At 35.3% G+C, this 20875-nt stretch overlaps 1 protein-coding gene across 3 annotated transcripts; it reads left to right on the top strand.

Annotated features, from left to right (window-relative positions):
- The first annotated feature begins 1886 nt into the window (after nt 1–1886).
- LOC129273654 (putative ankyrin repeat protein RF_0381) lies at nt 1887–17175 on the top strand. 3 transcript variants are annotated; one of them, XM_064107550.1, is made up of 8 exons: nt 1887–2111; nt 2245–2417; nt 2665–4550; nt 6170–6358; nt 7164–7321; nt 8882–8998; nt 11632–11774; nt 14814–17175. In XM_064107550.1, exons 3-8 carry the CDS (start codon nt 2838–2840, stop codon nt 15353–15355), a joined length of 2862 nt encoding a protein of 953 aa, XP_063963620.1. In that variant the 5' UTR covers nt 1887–2111; nt 2245–2417; nt 2665–2837; the 3' UTR covers nt 15356–17175. The 3 variants fall into 3 exon arrangements, with proteins under 3 accessions (XP_063963620.1, XP_054766697.2, XP_054766696.2); XM_054910722.2 differs by having other exon boundaries at nt 1890–4550; XM_054910721.2 differs by having other exon boundaries at nt 2064–4550; nt 8879–8998; nt 14814–16271.
- Nucleotides 17176–20875: the final 3700 nt, after the last annotated feature.

Below are 20875 nucleotides of genomic sequence, written 5' to 3'. Positions count from 1 at the left end.
CTTTGATATCTGTTCATGATAGAATTGTTAATGCTTTTTATTCAAACCAGTTTATTTTTGGTGTTTTTATGGACCTGAGTAAGGCCTTTGATACTATAAATTTTTCTATACTTTTTGAGAAAATGGCTAATTATGGTGTAAGAGGGATAGCATTGAAATGGATCAAAAGTTATTTTTCTAATAGATATCAGTTTACAGAATATAATGGGTGTATTTCTTCATAATTGCTGATGGAATGCGGAATTCCGCAAGGATCAAATTTGGGCCCCCTATTATTTTTCTTATACATAAATGATATTTGTAACTCTGCCCCTTTCTTAAAGTTTATACAGTTTGCTGATGACACTTCATTGTTTATGAGTAATAACAATATACATTTATTAGTTAATCAGTTTAATGAACAAATCAAAAAGGTATCATTGTGGCTTAAAGTTAACAAATTATCACTAAATTTAGCAAAAACAAAATGTATTCTTTTCAAAACAATACAGAGTAATAGAAAGCAAGTAATATATGAAGTACCCCCATTATATATAGATGAAACTCTTATTGAAAGAGTATCTAACATACAATTCCTAGGTCTACTATTAGATGAGAATCTCTCATGGAAGCCTCATATTACAATGATCTCTTCAAAAATCAGCAAAACTACAGGATTACTTTCAAAACTTAAACACTATTTACCACTGAATATATTATTTACTATTTATAATTCACTAATTTTATCTTATTTGTCCTATGGTAATATCGTTTGGGCAAATTCAACCCCTTCAAAGTTGAAACCATTGTTTTTACTGCAAAAGCGTTGCTTGCGTATTTGTACAAACTCGCATTATTTAGCTCATTCTAAACCTCTATTCAAACAGTTAAACACATTAGATATTTATAAATTGAACACTTATCAAATTGCCATTTTTGTATTCAAGTGTATCAAAGGAACCGTTTTGCCTCCTCTTGCCAATATGTTTGAAACTAATTCTATGATTCACAAATATAACACTCGAAATAGTAAAAAAATTACATATCTGGAATATTGATAAGCAGTATATGCAAAAACAGTTAGATATACAGGGTCCACAGTATGGAACTCATTACCAACTTCGATTACGGAGAATGTCTTTTTGAATACTTTCAAAAAAAATCTTAAAGTTTATTTGTTGTCATATTAATTTTATTTCAATTTAGATTTTAACCTACATTAATTTTGAATTCTACCTGAGAGAGAGATGGGGGTAGGGGGTGGGACAGGGGGCGGGGGGGATGGGGACAGGGGGCAGGGGGGGATAGGGGGGGCAAGACGTTGAATTCAAATACATGCGCCATCTAATATTGTTATCATTATTATATTTGTATTTTGTTAACTTTTGGACTCCTGCCATTTACAAGCTTTTTTAAAAAAGCTTTCTACAGGTGTTCCATTTTCCATTTATTTCTATTACCTACTACAATATTAATTTACTATGCTTATGTATTTGATCTATTTTTGTATATACATGTGTATTTCAAATGTACATATTTTGTTGTTTTTTAATGGAAAAGAATAAATGAATTGAATTGAATTGATATATCTCCTCTTTTGAAAAAACCTCACCGTACACTTTCCTCACCTCATCTTACATTGTCCTCCATATATATTTGTATTATTTCCTCTTTTGTAAAAACTTCATCAAACACTTTTCTTTTCTACACTATAAACTCCTACGTTGTTTTATACACACACAACATTTGAAAACTCTCTGGTTTTTTACACTCGGTATTGTACACACACGTACATGCACAAGACCACGATCTAATGAATATTCATCGGCGAACCGTCGGATTGATAGTGACGTAGAGCTGGACATTTCATCGCCCCTCGCTGTACTTTGTCATCAAAAGTGCCTACCAGTAGATATTTGCACAGCAGGTTATACAGAAGTGATACACTATGTGGGTCTACATTTGTAGACTATTGTATTGCAGCTAGGCGTGACCTTTGCATTGTTTTTAACGGTTAAAGCTCTTGATGGCGGGACAATTAACTCAGTCATATGATTATGAGCTAGCTATCTAGGCCAGCGGACAGAGTGTGCACTGGCACTGACACTGTGTGGTCTACCATTGGCATGGCCGTGCATAGACAGGAATAACCGTCGTTTCTGGGGATTTATTCAACAATTTCTGACATTTTACTGTAATCCCCATTTGGAGCCAACGTAGTTCAGCGGAACAACCAAAATACAGAGACTGAAGCTTTTGGTCTAGGCCGTGCACAGCTAGCTACTAGTATGTACTAGCTAGATATACCTGTACGGCGTATCGGAACATAATTATGTTTACTGCAAGTGTTAATCATGCTGCATTGCGATGTCATTGTCAAACGTGTAGGCCTACATGTACCATCCAACCTCTGGCTATAACGTTACGTAGTCGTACTCGTAGTATACCCAGTTGTTGTGTGTCCGGACAGGTTGTGTGTCCGGACGATCAATTTTAGAAAGTCATTTGGAAAAATTTACAAGGGAAGTTTTATCAATTTTTAGTACGAAATGTCAGGAAATATTATAGAGAACAAAATAGAAGATGATTACAACTATTGATTTCGTATTTTTAGTGTAATCCAAAGACAAAAAAGAAGGCTTCAAAAATATAAAGTGTCCGGACACCCGATCCCCCATCCTACAGCAAACAAGGTTCAAACATAGGACAGGTCTGAGTGAATCAGACCAAAATGGAAAAGTGCATTTACTTTATTTTTAGAATTAGATTCTAAACAGCTAAAAGTAAAAGATCTAGGCCTACACTGAATTCGATCATCACACAACTCAGACAACGACACGTCAACGAGGGCAGCGGTGATGGCTGCTGATGTTGGTCGCATATCGTCATCGTTGAGTACTGGTCATGTCACTAAAAATCTTCTTACTAGGCCTACTACAGGAGCTGATGTGAATAAGGTCGATAATAAAGGTTGGACTCCATTACATCATGCTGCTAGAAAAGGCCGTATTGATATCGTAAAACAATTAATCTGCCATCATGGCCATGGAGCTGATGACGTAAATCAAACAAGAAAAGATGGTAGCACTGCTTTGCACTCGTCCTCTCAAGAGGGTCATCTAGAAGTCACCAAGTTTCTGGTCAGTAAAGGAGCTGATGTACATAAGGGGAATAATAACGGTTTGACTGCATTGCACAATGCTGCTAAGAATGGTCATATGGAAGTCACCAAGTTTCTGGTCAGTGAAGAAGCCAATGTACACAAGGGAGATGATAATGGTGTGACTGCATTGCACTATGCTGCTGAGAATGGTCATTATAAAGTAACCAAGTTTCTGGTCAGTGAAGAAGCCAATGTACACAAGGGAGATGATATTAATGGTTTGACGCCATTGCACTATGCTGCTAAGAATGGTCATCTTGAAGTCACCAAGTTTTTGGTCAGTAAAGGAGGCCTCGATCTAGATGTACATAAGGGAGATGATAGTGGTTTGACTGCATTGCACCATGCTGCTAAGAATGGTCATCATAAAATCACCAAGTTTCTGGTCTGTAAAGGAGGCCTAGATGTACATAAGGGAGATGATAGTGGTTTGACTGCTTTGCACTATGCTGTTGTTCATCTTAAGGTCATCGAGTTTCTGGTCAGTAAAGAAGCCGATGTACACAAGGGAGATAATAATGGTTTGACTGCATTGCACTATGCTGCTAAGTATGGTCATCTTAAAGTCACCAAGTTTCTGTTCTGCAAAGGAGCCGATCTAGATAAGGGGGATGATAATGGTTCGACTGCATTGCACTACGCTGCTATTTATGGTCATTTTAAAGTCGCCAAGTTTCTGATCAGTAAAGGAGCTGATGTACACTTGAAGGTGGATAATAATGGTGTGACTACATTGCACTATGCTGCTGAGAATGGTCATATTAATGTCACCAAGTTTCTGATCAGTAAAGGAGCTGATGTACATAAGGGGGATAATAACGGTTTGACTTCATTGCACTATGCTGCTAAGAATGGACATTATAAAGTAACCAAGTTTCTGGTCAGTAAAGGAGCCGAAGTGAATAAGGGAGATATTGATGGTTGGACTGCATTGCACATAGCTGCTAAGAATGGTCATCTTGATGTCACCAAACATCTGATTGATCAAGGAGCGAGACTCCATGAGGAAAATAAATATGGATATTCTGCCTTGCACCATGCTGTTACCACAGGCCACCTTTATGTCATAAAATATCTAATCTCTCAAAGAGCTGATGTAAATCAATGCCGAAAGGATGGTCGTACAGCTTTGCACATATCTTCTCAAGATGAGGCATGTCTCGATATCACCAAGTATCTTGTTAGTCAAGGAGCGGAAGTAAATTTGAAATGTATTGACGGTTTTACTCCGTTACATATTGCTGTCCAGCTTGGCACCATTGAAGTTGTCAAGTTCCTACTCTCAAAAGGAGCACACATCAATATAAAAAACATTCGTGGTCAGACACCTTTAAGCCAGGCCTTAGCCCTCAAACACAAAGACATAATAGATCTACTCATTGAAGACTGGGATTCTAAGAATGCCAAGGTACATATTCAATTTCATTTATTTTATTTTTCGTGATGAATATCAATATCATTGTTGCCACCATCAACATTGTTTTTTATCATTAGGGTCATTAATATTTTTATTTCTTTGTTATTTTTTAATATTGCAACTCCATCTCGACTACAATATCTATCATTAACAACATTGTCATCATCATGTTATCACTATTCTTATTTAGTAGTAGTCCTAAGGGTGGTAATACTAGTTAGTAAGGGGAAGTTGTTGCTGTTGGTACAAGTAGAAGTAGTAATGGTACCAGTAGTAGTCGTAGTAGTAGTAGTAGTAGAGAGCAGTACTAGTTGTAGAAGTCGGCTACAGCAGTGGTAGAGGTAGTATTAGTATTGTCGGTGGCGGACCGTGACCCGGAGAAGACAAAGCATTGGAGGGCCGGCACAGCATTGTTCACAAAAAATACAGTGCCCCTCCAATCATTGTCTCCTCCGGGTCACGGTCCACCACTGAGTATTGTCATGTAGAAATGTAAATGTGATAAAAATAAAATTTCAGTTCATCCATGCTAAATTAAAATTAATAGTAAGTTAAGGATGTTCCACTACTTCCACAGTTATGTTTGTGCGCATTATGATCTGCGCATAGTTTACACTCTGCGCGCTGACGTCACAATGGATGAACAGGTGATTAATTAGCTGTGGGTATGAGCTGATTTTTCTCATCCGAAAAAATATTCTCTACAATTTTAAAATACTTCACTCTGCAGTGCTGCCAAGAATCACGAATATTACCCCGAGTTTGAATAAATGGTAGAGTTGTTTTGATTTTTTCTTCACATAAATACTAAGCATTCGGCGCATTTTTGGTGTTTTAAAAAGCACATTTGCTCTAATAAAAATGCTGATAGTTTAAAAACAAGCACATGAACCCCTATTTTTTAACGTTTGTACCTCTTAGGTATACCTTCCTTTGCAACTCTGCAAATTTTGGTGAAAATGACATGGATTTTGAATAAAGTGCAGCATTTATTGTACGTTTGTAGTTTGTTACTGAAATTTTACATTTTTTGGATTGGGATTTTGTTATCTTTTACGCCATTTTTAAGAACTGACAGTGCTGTTAAACTTAAAATTGCAAACAAATAGCATTATAAATAGATTCTCCATTCTAACGATACAATTATTAAATCTCTTGCGAAATTTGATGACCTTTTCATTTATTTTGACTGAGTAATAGAGGTTTAAACTCATTGTAGTAATCTTGGGCGGTCTAAAAATGCTAAATTCTTTTGAATGCGCAATTCTTAAGAACATCAATTTGGGTGAACATTGAAGCTCTATAGCAAAAAATCAAGCACATGGACCTATGTTAATTTTTGCATATTTCGAATACTAAGGTTCTAAAGTATCTATGTGCAAAGTTTGGTGAAAATGACATGGATTTCACTTTAACTGTGGAACGTCCTTAAATGGAACCAGAACCACATGTATGAAAACTATTCAGATGGACTGGTTAGCTAATTTGGTAAATTAGAAGTTTTACATCTGATCTGCAATAACGAGGTCGGTGTTGGCTTCGGCCCAATTTGGTAATTAAAATGTCTTAGTGTAGGCCTACACATTATTTTTTCTTCATTCATTTTATAGATCGATCAACCAATTCTCCATCTTGCTATACAAGAAGGTGATGTGTCCCTCCTAGTCAAGTTAGTTTCTCACGGATGTGATCTCAATGTTCAGTCCTCTGATGGTCAGACATGTCTTCACAAAGCGATTAAATTGTGCTACATTAACAGGGCGGTTGAGATGGTTACGATTCCAAACGTACTGAGAAAGGTAATGCATGTGTATAAATTACTGGGCCATTAGGGAATTTTCACAATTGCAGCAGGGAAGATTCTGCAACGTAAAATCCATTGAAAATGAAAGTCAAATCACAATGGACAGCTGAGAGGATTTTGTCAAAAGTTGATGGACCGGGACAGCAGATCGTCCTAAGATTTGGACCGAACAAAGAATTGCAATTATGTCATTTGTCCAGAGTCAAGGACGACACTGCTTTTTTTATTCACATGTTCACCGACACTGCTTTTTTTATTCACTTATTCACCGATTTTCGACAAAGACTGCTCTGTCATGATCGACTCATGAAGTGCTTTTTACTATAGATTCTCTGTGTTCCAGAAGGCGTCTGCAAAGCGGTTGTGAACACTCCCTGTTGTTCCATTATGTTGTTCCGTGTTCATATCGATTGTGAAGTAAGGAAATAATTTGCTTGAAAAGGAATTAGTATGATAGATAGTAATATGCCTGCGTTTTTCTTCCACTGTCTGTTCAAAGATGTATTGAAGGACTGGGCCCGCGTCTAAAAAAAATTTACTTGTAAAGATTCAACTCAATCTAAAATTTCAATCGCCCTTATTAATCCTTAACTCTTAATTGCATAATAAGAATATTAACTTTTTTAACCAATCGCAACTCTTAAAGATTGGGTCCACCCATGCACCTTAAAATTGTATTTATATTACAGTCAGTGACACTGACTTTGAAATTAATATAACTTGACCAGTGTCAATTAAAAATTATTTACAACTCATGTGAGTAAATTTGTAGGAATATAAAGCAATTTTGTTTGTTTCAGATACCCGATGAGTATTGCGAAGGTGGGTTATCTCCGCAGAAGGCCTTGGTGTTCTATCTTCTCCGGTGTGGAGCTAAAATAGATGTCAAGGATTTAGGAGGAAAGCGACCAATCGACTATGCAAAGGATGATGAGATCAAGCAGATGATACTTTCTCGGTAAAAACAATTAGGGCGAATAGTTTGCATGGCTTTTTTAAAATCGTTAGATGAGAACCAACTATTCTATTTTGCTTTTTGTCATGATCATGCATGCTTATCAATATATTGTGATTTCAATATTGTTACGATAACTTACCTGGGGGAAATACAATAATGATTTGATTGTAGTTGTAGATGAAAGCAATTGACCATTTTGGTTTAAATAGATATTGGTTTGGTTATGTCATGTTTGCATGACCTACTTCTGCAATTATTTGTTTTTCCTTCCCCGTAGTTCAGTCCATAAACCAAAAATCACCATATTGTATTATCTTTTCTTCATTTAAAGAAACACAGTACCACCTGGGGAGCGTTTCATGAAATGATTTTATCCGACAAGTCCTGTTTTATCCGACAATTACCATATAGCAACAGTACCTCTCAGCCAATCAGAATCGGGGAGAGTTGTCAGATCTGACAACTTGTCGGACATAAATGTTGATGAACCGATGTACATAAGGGGGATACTTCCCAACTTCCTGATACCACCAGGGGCCGCGATCCTTGGGGCAGGGGGCACCCCCCCCCCCCAATTTTTGAAGCACTAAAAAGTGCCCTTTTACGGTTTACCCAAGAAAAAAGTGCCTCTTTACAAACATGCTCAGTGCCCCTTTCATCTTAGAAGGACCTGTTTTATGTGTTAACAGGTACCCCTTTGCCTTCTTATAAGCAGACTTTCTCGTATCATTAAGTTGCCTTTCTTAAAACCGCTATTTTCATGCTTGATTCGTACCCATTTTCCTTATTCCTTCTGTGAGTCCATCTTTCAATTGAATAATCAATCCCTTTCAAAATGTGGTTATTGCCCCCTTTAGTCTTTTTTTCCATATAGCGAAATCCTCTTCTGCAATGTGCCTCGTTCAGGAAATTTTTTCCAGGGCTACTTTTGATCTCATCAGCCCCAAATTTCCTATATTGTATTAAACTTTATGTTAGACCCTATGGGAATTTTAGGGGCTCTAGTTTTCCAGGGCTCTTTTAAGCATTTCAGGGGGGGGGGCAAATTCACTTCGAGCCCCCGTGTATATTATTGGCTTTGCTCCCCCTCCCCCACGAAAATGCATTATGAATTTATTTAGAGTGGGGTACTTTTTTTTTTCTTTTTTTTTTTTAAAGATCGTGCACTTTTCAAAAGAAGAAGTGCCATTTTCCCTGTCGCGCCCCCTCCCCCACTTTCAACTCCACTCCGCTGTCCATGAGTACTACCATTAACTCTCTAGGTGCCCGTAACACAAAACATGGCAATCATAGAACATTTTTCATGATTGATTGCATCGACTATAAATGTGAGAACCAAGCGTACGATTAATCGCTTACCTTTGTGTTTATTTAACCTAATATTCACAGAACTAACTTCTTAAGAATTCACAAGTCCGCGGGAAAGGGAAGTATACTACTTCTTAAACAACGAGTTGTATTATAATTATTACCACTTTAATCTTCACAGTCTTCACAAAGTCATTTAGTAATCATGCTTTTGTATCGTTATTTTCAAATCATTATCTACATTCAAAGCAGTTCGAAAATGAATAGGCAAGCAAGTTCTTCCAATGTCACAGGAGTGACTGTGCGGAAACAGAAGAGACGATCTATCAATGAAAATGAGAATGATTTTAAAAAGAGACCCAGGCAGAGGTAAGTCTTCTTTTTTTTTTTTTTTTAAATCTTACATTTAATTTGTTATGATGACGATTTACAGGGGCGCGGATCCAGCTTTTGCCTAGATATAGTGTTGGGGGCGGAAAAATATCTTCATCAAAATTTACCCCGATCAGCTGCTCGAGAGCTTGATTTGGGGTAAACCTAAAGACTGAAGTTCCATAATATTTTTGATTTATTCTTACAAACAAGATATAAGGTATCTCGTAAGGCCTAAATAAATAATGCAAGTGCTAGTTGAAAGTTTTATATTTCATGTATTAAGACCTGAAAATTTAGAATTTGAAGCATTTCTTGCTTTTTTGTAATCATGAACAAGATGGCAATATGAGCACCAGTACAAGCTATTTTTGATGTACTGACTAAGGGATATTTGAAAATCTTAAGAGTTCATGAAGAGGATATCTCATTAAGTCAAATAAGACTGCGGGTGCGAGTTTAACATTTTGTCAGTTCTGAAAAGAAACATTTTAAGCATCAAATAAAACTTTATGAAAGCTGGAACCACAAGGAGAATTTTTTTTTTGTAAATGACATAATAACAGGATATTTCAGACACCATTAAATCGTCAAACAGAATATGCAGAGAATAATTTTCCTGGTATCTCATTGCAATTTGCCCCACATTTTTTTAAGACTGCTATGCATAAAGTCTTGTGTAGCATGTTTTTACATAGGACTGTACATTACTTAGTTGAAAGCTTTTCTCTTATGACCAAAAATGCTATTCAAATTTGTAAAGCAAAATTATTCCCTGATATGTATGCACTTGCACAATATGGTTTCCGCAATGGCATGGTTCGATCATGCTAATTTGTGATCATAATGGGGCACGAATGGTTTGTGACATAGCGACGTTGTTCACGTCGTATTCACATAATGTTCACTCAGTTGCTCATTTGCGAATAATTATATAGTTTCACAAATTATCATATCATTCATTTGGGGCATGAAAGTTGATTCCATGATGATTTGTAAATTGCCATGTGGTATATGCTGATACGACACTTGCATGATCTGGGGACCCAATAAGTGATTCGCTTGCGCATCGAAATGTGCCACGTCTTGCTTGAATCCAGTGCTTGAAGTGTTGTCCCAAACTTAAATAATTTTTGAATGACAAATTTCATGGATAATTGTGAACAATTCGTAATCTGTGCACATCCTTGCCATGGCAAGAGTGGGACGCAATTCGCGACCAGTTCACAACTGTTTTGACTAGTTCATATCTAGTTTACGACTAGTTCACAAATAGCTCACGAATAGGTTACACATAATTCATGCAAGTATCAGAATTGTTCGCCTAAGAGGCATACGCATGTGTAGTTTGGCTACAGGGTAGGAAATGATTTTTGTCTCGCCTATAGACTATAGGCGCTGCTTTTCCAACGGCGGCGGCATTGTCAATATTGAAATAAGGTTAAGTTTTTGAAATGTCATCACACCTAGTTCATGAAACTAGGACATATAAAGGGTAATCAAGTATTACTGAAGATCCTGCCTGAGTTTCAGGTCACATGACCACGGTCAAAGGTAACTTAGGGTTAACAAACTTTGTCCATGTTGGGGGTATTTGTGGAATCATCATCATAACTTATAAATGATTTTATGGTTTTAAGTTCATGAAACTTGGACATAAGAGCAATCAAGCATCCCTGAACATCTTGTGCAAGATTCAGGTCACATGACCAAGGTCAAAGGTCATTTAGGGTCAACAAACTTTGGTAGTTAGGGGTATTTGTGGAATTGCTATCTTAGCTTTTAAAGTTTATGGATATAGTTAATGAAACTTGGACATAAGAGCAACCATGTATCCCTGAATATCTAATAGTGTTTTAGTTGGCAATTGCATAATTTGGGGTTATTTCTTTCATTTTAATAGCTACTTTTTAGGGGCAATTATGCAGTAAAAGGAAATTATATTATTCTGCCATAGTTAGAATATTTATATTTTCAATAGTTCTGAATATTGTTTGCAACAGATCTTGGTTGACTCTATAATGGTCACCCCAAGCCCCAGAAGCATGCATTTTAGGGGCGATTTAGGCTGTCATATGGGCGAAATCGCCCGTCACCCTCATGTTTTTTCTATGCTGTTGGGCTATATCGAACAGCTATTCCTAAATCATCACATAGTTTGATTTTATGCCCCAATTCATGATAATGGAGTGACCTGAGAATCTGTCAACTTGTCTTAAATACTGCATGATCATGTCGTGCCCATGCATAAACCTTTTGTGAGTATGGCATGAACTAGTCACAGCCGGATCATGAACCATTGACGCAGAGTCATGCCAGTGCGGGAACCAAAAATCATGCAAGTATCATGCAGGAATTATGTGTAATCTATTCTTGACTATTTTTGGCGTGAACTAGTATGTATTGAACTAGTCGTGAACTTGCCGTGAAATGGCACGCCTGGATACACAAAGTTGTGCACAGTTTATGATATAATTAGTTCACTATCGTCTCCGAAATTTGTCATGCTAATTTTTTTTTGAAGATCTACAATTTTGGAATGACACTGAATGCATTGTTCAGCATTGGCCTGCATAATTCATGAATTAATCATTTCATTGCTGATGATTGTATATTTTAATTCCTTGCAGACTAGAATACCCATCTTCAGATGTCCTTCGTGATACAACTAATGCTAAGGAAACCAATGGTCAGTTGGAGGATACAGCAATTAAAATGATTACCCAAACAGATCAGTTGAAAGGATCAATGATGAAAGGATCTATGGATTCAGGTACGCCTTAATGCTTTTACTAGCGCCTCCAAGAAATCAATAAAATAGTACATAAGCGCATACAGAGAAATGACAAATGTTTCCTTATTTTGTAACATATATTGTCAATATCCTGGGGTTTACCATGGGCATGCTGTCAAATTTATTCAAATTGCTAAAAGGAACATTCTAAAAATACTGATTTAATCCTCTTCGCACTTGACAGTACATAAGGCCTCTTCAGCTGAACGCCAGTTTCTTCTGTTTTGGGCGAGTATCCCCAGCCCATTCCAAGTTTGATTTATTGGTTTCATTTCTTGTTCTATGGTTCTCCTCCATGTCCCTTTTGGTCTGCCCCTCTTTCTTTGCCCGTGTGGTGTCCAGTGTAGGGATTTCTTTGTATGTCTAGTACTGTCCATGTGCACTATGTGTCCCATCCATCTCCACCTTCTTTTAGTTATTTATATTATGTTTGTCATTGACATTTGGTTTCCTTTAATAGTTTAGTTAGTTATAGTTCAAGCTTTTGTATTTAGTTCAGCTTTGTTTAAATTCTTCATGCTTCAGTTGTCATCCATTTACATTTGACTTTCAACCTGCTTCTCCTGTCATTCCTTTCCTATTCATTACATTCCCACTTTGAACTTTGGCCGTGTTGGGGGTATTTGTTGAATTACCATCCTAACTCTGAAGTTTACGGATCTATTTCATAAAACTTGGGATATAAGAGTAATCAAGTATCACTAAACATCCCCTGTGAGTTTCAGGTCACAAAACCAAGGTCAAAGGTCAGTTAAGGTCAATAAACTTAGGCCATGTTGGGGTAATTGTTGAATTGCCATCATAACTTTGAAAGTTTATGGATAGAGTGAATGAAATGTGGACATGGGTGTATTTGACAAGTCTTAAGTCACCGTTCAAATGTCATCTATGGTCAATGAACGTGGTATTATGTCATTATATGAATGGTGTTTTTGTGAATGATTATTTTATAGTAGTTTTCAAAGTTAGCACTGCTGCTATATTAAATTGCGTAATGCAGGCGAGACTGCCAGAGGCGTTCCACTTGTTAAACTATAGAAGTTTCATCTGATTGTAATTTTACAAATTATACAAAATAAGTCTTTTTTATTTGTATTACTCAGTAATTTATTTTCCAACTTGATAATTTTTTGTTACAGTTTGATAGTTTTAATCTTTTAATGTGTCCAAATCATTGAATGTGTCTGCTAGGAATATTTTTTATGTATTTTAAAAATTGAGGACAATTTTTTGAAAGAAGGATGTTTATGTAGGACTGTTATTTTGACATTTGGTTTCCTTTAATAGTTTAGTTAGTTATAGTTCAAGCTTTGGTATTGAGTTCAGCTTTGTTTAAATTCTTCATGCTTCAGTTGTCATCCATTTACATTTGACTTTCAACCTGCTTCTCCTGTCATTCCTTTCCTATTCATTACATTCCTACATCTCATTCTTTTGTTCAACATTCTTATTATGTAATCATCCCAACATCTTATTCATCTCTTGGTTATTTTTATGAATTAGATTTTTCCACTTTCAGTTGGCTTCTCCATTCTCTTTATTTTCATTGGTTGATTTTGTGTAATTTAAATATATATATGTATGCTAATTTTGTAATGTCATGAGTTTTACTGAGGCAAGGAAGCTCAGGAAATATAGCAGTGCATGACCAGACTTCATCGAGTTAAGTTTATTATTTTGTTCATGTGTCTTCATATAATAGTTAAGTTCCATCTTCTCTTCTCTGTTTGCTGTTCCATTTGATGTGTGATTGAGCTTGTGTTATTCCCATCTTCAGTTAAACATTTATTTCCCCTTAAGACTTGTATTATTTTCAACCCTACAATACCTTTTAATTTTTTAAAACTTGTTTGTTATTATTTGTGGCAATCTTATATTTAAAATACTGCGCAGACATCTCCCCTCAAATCCCCCCAGCTTTGACTCTATTGTTTAAAGTAGTTGGGTGAATAAATGTGCAATTTTAAACGAACAATCGTTAACACACTGCCCATACAACTATTGGTTAAAATTTGTTTTGTAATCAATTTGGACTGATGGTTGCCCATACTGACTTTACAATTTCCGAACAGTTGGTTAAAATGTCAAATTATTTCCCAATTCTTAAAGCAACCAACTGTTGGGCAATACTATAGCTGGTAGTTCCAACTAAACCTGGGTATCTCATGTAACTTGCTTATAACTTATTTGCATACGGGTTGAACTACTAGTCACACGGTACATTGTAAATCATAGTGACCATGCCGTAGCCACCATCTTACCATGGGTACCAACCTAAGAATATGTTGCATTCGGTGCTAGTTAGTACATTTAAAGTAACATTTCTTTGATGGTTAGAAAGATTATGATATTAAGCATTCTTCATGTTTCATTTGCCTAAATAACTTTGGATTTAAAAGGAAAATATTTTCCAGATATTACACCTATAGCCACATACCGTAGAATGCATTGGAATGTCTTCATGAGCGAAAAATACCAGGGTCGAATTGACCCGAAACACAGTATGTTGGTGTCACACGTACACACCTTGTTCCGGGTAAAAATGATCCGGAAAAAGTTTTGATATGACGTAGAAAAGATCAGATTTAACAAAAAGAATTATTCAGAAATGGTACATCAGATATATCGAGCCAAAAACTGATTTTTTTTTTAATTAGTGCCAAACCCTCTTACAGGTGAAGAAAAATGACCTGGGCCCTGTCTTACAAAGAGTTACGATTGATCTTATCAATCTTAACTCTATGGAAATCCATCAGTGTCATAATTTTTTTCTATAGGAAATTTGCACAGTGCCCTTTGTAATCAAAGAGAAGTCCAGTGAATTTTCAAGAAAACAATGAATACATGTTGACGTTGCTGGCCATCCATAGTTGCGATTGATTGGATCAATCGTAACTCTTTGTAAGACGGGGCCCTGGAATTAGAACATGCATGCAACATCATGACTGTATTATCCCTGAACAGTGAACGTGGGAAAAAAAATTAAATTAAAAAAAATCTACTAATCACTCTCTTTAGATTCTGGAACGGGTACTTTTTCACTGGGAATAGAATGTTCAAGTCGAGCCGGCCGTGGGTCAACACGGAGGGCTCAACACAAGCAATCGAGCAACAGTTACTGTGCAACATCTTGTGCAACTCACCAAAAGCCAGCGGTTGATCTGTATGACGTCTACCTGATTTTCAGTCAAGAGACAGAACACGTTCAAAGGGTCAAAGAAATCATTCTCACAAATAAATTTACATTGAGGACCGATGCAGACGCCAAGCTTGGCGATCCAAAATTAACCAGCATGGAGAATGCTGTGAAGAACTGTCGTTGTGTGGTTATCATTATTACAAAGGAGGATTGTCAGAAGGATGATGTCAACTGCAAAATGGTGATTGGGATGGCTCATCAATTGCGGGTGGATGGAAGGAAGTGTCCATTGATAGTAATTCGATGCTGCGAGGAAGAATGTCTTCCTCTGAATCTTAGTATCTATGAAAGTGCACATATCAGTGACAGAGATCTGGAAAAGAGATTAAAGGAAACCATTTTGGCTGCTCGGGATAAGTAAGCTGTAGGACAATAACAAATGACAGGTCTTTTTATATTATTTATTTTTATATCTAACTCTTGCAATTTGCATTATGAACCCTTATAGACATGTATGTTAGAAAAATATATGGACAATGTTTGGTACTACATAGTCTAAAAATCTAGGTATGAATCATTCGCTGTACGACCAACGATCAGGCCTGTGCACGTACGCTAATTGATTGATTTTGATAGATTTTTGCCTCGCATGAAAAAAGTTCAGCAGAGATCTAGTGATCACTTTTCCAGTTGGTCTTTTAAAAAATGTTAAAGTTTTTGTCCAACTTGCTCTCATTTCTTTATTCCTGCATCAATTATGTTCATACTTAGTAATATGATCCTTGCATGGTTCAGTATAGCCAATGTTGGTTCTGGGACCAGAAAAATCATGAATCAAACCTTTTTATTTGGTATAATAGCATGATTACATCTTTTAAAAAGAGCTTGTTAGAGAGAGATTTTTATGTACAAAAAATTATATGGAGGAGATCTGTATTTACTGAAGTAAACTGAATGATGGTTTTAGTTTACAGAAGATTGTGATTTTCATGAGAACAGCAAGGTTTAATATGTAGAATAATTATTCGTAATTCGTAATATGATATGCAGTGTTGTAACTAATGTAAGTCCGGTCCAAGTAGTGGGGTAATGTACATGTACCACATGTATGTACGGGGGTATACAGTGCGTCCCACAAAAAACGAAACCGAGATTTATTGATGATTTATCATAACTTAATCACAAATACAATAGACAGATGACCTACCATTGTAAAGCTTAGAATCTCCTCTTTCATCTGATATTACTTAGATTATCTCTCATTCACGCATGAGTGAGCAAAAACAATTTGAAGAAAGGATATGAACAAGTCACTTGGTGGGCTGTATGTGGCTTTCAAAAAGAAAAAAACATTTTAAAAAAGTTCAATATCTGTTCTTTAATTTGATATCTCAATTACAGAAAATGGTCAAGAAATAACAAAGTTCAGGTTATTTGAAATAAGGCTTGAATTTCAATAATTTCATAAAATGAAGAGGTTTTACAAGCTAGCGTTCAAACTCACTCGACACTCCGTTTTGTTGACTATCAGCCATGCATTAAGTCTTTTGTTAAGCGTGCAATAGCTTCTGTGGGTAACCGGTGAAAATATGTTTATGTAATGAAATTATGGAAATACAAGCATTGTTTCGAGGGAACATAACTTTTTTACTTCTTGACCATTTTCTGTGATTAAGGTATCACATAAAAGAGCAGATATTGAACTTTTTAGGCAGGTGATTTTCTTTTTGAAATTCAGATACCCCCCGCCAAATGAGTTTTTGGTATCCTTTCTTCTAATTGTTTTTGCTCACTCATGCATGAATGAGGAATAATCTAAGTAATATCAGATGAAAGAGGAGATTCTAAGCTTTACATTGGTAGGTCATTTGTCTATTGTAATGATGAAGTTATGATAAATCATCGCTAAACTTTGGTTTCGTTTTTTGTGGGACGCACTGTATAATACACACAATGCTACCATCTCACTTTTTTTTTCTTTTCCATGGCTGTTGCAATAATTTTATTGTCATATTATAAACTACTGATTGGCATTTGGGTTGACCGTTTATTTCAATGTACGAGCGAGCAGAGCAAGCGAGCAAATTCTCAGTAGTTGGTAGACTGAATGGTGTCTTTCTAGGAGGGTATAGGATACATGTAGACTTAAGCTTGCTGTGAGCGAGTGAACCTTCAGTTGCTCCAGACATTAGAAGGAATGTGCATATTAGAGGGGGAAAAACATAACAAAATGAAACTTCTAAAAAAGAATGAAAAATATTAGAATGAGTAAGTGAGAAAACAGTTCTTATTTTTAATCAAGAACTCTTTTAATCACTTGTTATAGAGGAGAGATAAGAATGACACAAGATGGGACCATAATTATAGGGAATATTGAAATGAGTTATAGGTCATCAAAGAGCCAGACTGCAATATTATATAATTTCCAAAACCAAGGAAATAGCAAATTATAATACAAATGAAAGTGAAAAGATTTTTTTAAAATAAATTATATTCAGAGATAATACAGTTTTCAAATTCCTGGACAAAATTCAATTCACATTAGAAATGTTTTTGAGATTGTTATCTTAATTAGTATGTGAAGCATCCTATATAAAAACATGGATAACATTGTGAGGAAATGGGCAAAATGCTTTCCTAAATGTTTTATTACTGGCATTGATTTGATCAGTGCTATCAGTAACTGATTATAGTATGGGACAGACAAATAAATCTCCTGCCTCCAGGAAGAAGCAAGGATAATGACTCCCCCCCCCCCCCCGTCAGTTTATTGAAAGGATGTTTCAATTGGTTTATAATCAAAATTAAATAATCATATTTAAAAGTCATCGGAATCACAAAAAATGGACTCGTGTAAAAGTAGATATGATTTTTCAGTAAAGCCAATGAAGGAATTTGTGTCATTTCATATAAATTAATTTCATATAAACTTTAATTTTCTTCCTTTTCACATATTTCTCTATTTTTGCAAATATGAATTAATACAAAATCAATTTGTCATAAAGAAAGATATACAAGTTATCTTTATATAAGAAGGCATAAGTCCCTAAAAGCAAAAGCATAGACATACATGTATAAAGGCAAATTTCTTGTAATGTTGATTGCGAGAGTGGAGCAACAGCGCAAGAAATTTTGCACTTTAAGAATCAATTTTGACAACAATCTTGTACAATAATTTTTGACAACGAATTTGTACAATATTTTGAAAGTATTTAATAAGATTGAATAAATGTGTGAGAGGTTTCTATTAGATATTAAAAATTATATGAAATGAATAACATGTTTCCAAGTCAAGGTTAAAGGTTATTTCAGAACAATTTTGGGGTTTTATAATCAAACAAATTATTTTTATCTGATTATGAAAAATATTATTCATGGGAATATTTTTTTTTCTTCATATTTCATGAAGCCTGTTACGAATATCAAGCATCAGCCATTATAATGTGAGTATAAATTTCAGGTAATTCATTCAAGGACAAACATCAATTCGGGATAAAAACTTAGACTAAAAAATTGAGAATTTGTCATAGTTAAATAAGTAGGCATATTATGATATGTATTTCCTTGTCTTATAAAGTATATGTCTGTAAAAAATTATGCTGCATACATGTTTTTATATGAATATGAAATTAGATTTCAATGTTTTTAACGCCATTTCACTATTCATTTATTCATTTAGAGAATAAATGAAAAAGAGAAAATGTATGATATATCAAAGTCACAAAGTTGCTCCTTCTGTATTGAATTGTGGTATGCACTGAGGTGGCTGCGACTGCTAGGGGCGTTCCTGTTTATTTTTTAAAATATAGGCAGGTGCAATTTATGCGTTAAAAAAAATGCTTGCCTAGAAAAATGCACTGTCGGTGAAACATTACAAAACAATGATGCATTTCTTTTCACGTGTTTAGCGAAAACTGAATAATCAGGACAGAATGATCTTTGATTTTATTTTTTGTACATATTTCATCGAAAGAATAAGTCTATTGCATGTATATCTCACTACGTTGCCACGCAGTCAAGCTTTGCTTATAGTGGCAACCCCTGCAACCTTAATCGATATATATTAATAGAAAATGCAATTTATGTTCAATGTTTTGCTTGTCAGTTATACGTATATTATTATTGTATTTTCTTTATCAATGTGTTTATGAAAGTGTTGCAGAAACAACTAAATGAAATGAAATTTAATTTCCACAAAGGTATATGATACTCTGTTTCTGTCTTGCCTGCAGCAGAAGCGAGAAATGGGCCCTGCTTCTCCAACGGCAGCGTTGTCCGTAAACATTGAAATCTTACCTACATTGTAAGGTTAACTTTTTGTAATGTCACCATAACTTTGAAAGTATATGGACCTGTTTCATGAAACTTGAACATAAGGATAGTCAAGTGTCACTGATAAACTTGCATGAGTTTCAGGTCACACAATATAGCTTAAAGGTCATTATAGAGTGAGTCAGCTTTGACCATGTGGTATAAACATTGAAATCTTAACAAAGGCTATAGTTTTGATAGTATATATGGATCTATATTCCTGAAATTTTGTCATAATGGTATTCAAGTACCATTGATTATCTTCCATGAGTTTCAAGACACATGAAAAAGGTCCGAGGTTATTCAGAGTCAATGAACTATGACCATGTTGTGATATTAAAATTTTAATCTTAACCAAGGTTGTGATTTTGAATTCTCAATATATTGAAAGTTAAGTCTCTATCACACCAAATTTACACATAATCGTTATGATTGGCAAATAGATGAATGAAAATCGAGGTCAGAATAACGAAGGTTAAGGTTATTTGATGTCAACGAATTTGGTATTTTATTATCAAATTAATGATTTTACTTGGAGCATTGTGACCCAGTTGATTAGTCTCCGGACTTTGAAATAGAGGGTTGTGGGCTCGAATCCACATTGTGCTGCGCTCAACCCAGGTGAGGTAAATGAATACCTAACAGGAATTTATTCCTTGAAATGCAGTGCACGAACGGTAGCTCTGCTAATACCAGGGTAATTATGCTGTATTACTGTAGAGCGATAGAGTCTTCTGATAAAATAGGTGTTATTTGATAAGCAAGTTTTAAAGGACAAGTCCACCCCAACAAGAAGTTGATTTGAATAAAAAGAGAAAAATCCAACAAGCATAACACTGAAAATTTCATCAAAATCGGATGTAAAATAAGAAAGTTATGACATTTTAAAGTTTCGCTTAATTTCACAAAACAGTCATATGCACATCGTGGCTGGTATGCAAATGAGGAGACTATGACGTCATCCACTCACTATTTCTTTTGTATTTTATTATGTCAAATATGAAATATTCTACTTTTCTCCTCATTGGCAAGTGATACAACGATTAATTCCTCCCTGAACATGTGGCATTAGCATTGTTTAATACTATATGTTTCAGTCAAGTTGCTCCTTATTGTCAAATCTAAAAAAAATGAAATATTGTATAATCAAAACAATAAAAAACAAAAGAAATAGTGAGTGATGGACATCATCGACTGACCCACCTAGTTGTGCATATCACTGTATTGTGAAAAATAACCGAAATTTTAAAATGTCATAACTTTCTTATTTTACATCCGATTTTGATGAAATTTTCAGCACTATACTAGTTTGATTTTTCTCTATTTTATTCAAGTCAGCATTTTCCTGGGGTGGACTTGACCTTTAATTATTACCGTGACAATCTATTAATCTTTGTCATTTTCAAAGTCAGCACTGCTGCTATATTGAATCATGTTATGCAGATGAGACTGCCAGAAGTCTTCCACTTGTTTGTTTAGCTCGACTACATCGCTTTTTATTTGTTGATAATTCTGTTTTCCTATCTATGTAATTGTTAGCCTTATTCATTTTATACCAAATGGCCTTTTACAATGTTATTTTTGTTTCTGCTTGTCAATGGGAAAAAATAAAGATTAGTCATTGATTCCA

The sequence above is a fragment of the Lytechinus pictus genome, chromosome 12, assembly GCF_037042905.1.
Source record: "Lytechinus pictus isolate F3 Inbred chromosome 12, Lp3.0, whole genome shotgun sequence".
Classification (NCBI taxonomy): domain Eukaryota; kingdom Metazoa; phylum Echinodermata; class Echinoidea; order Temnopleuroida; family Toxopneustidae; genus Lytechinus; species Lytechinus pictus.
The sequence above is the reverse complement of the archived record's forward strand: the minus strand, read 5'-3'. Positions and strand labels throughout refer to the sequence as shown.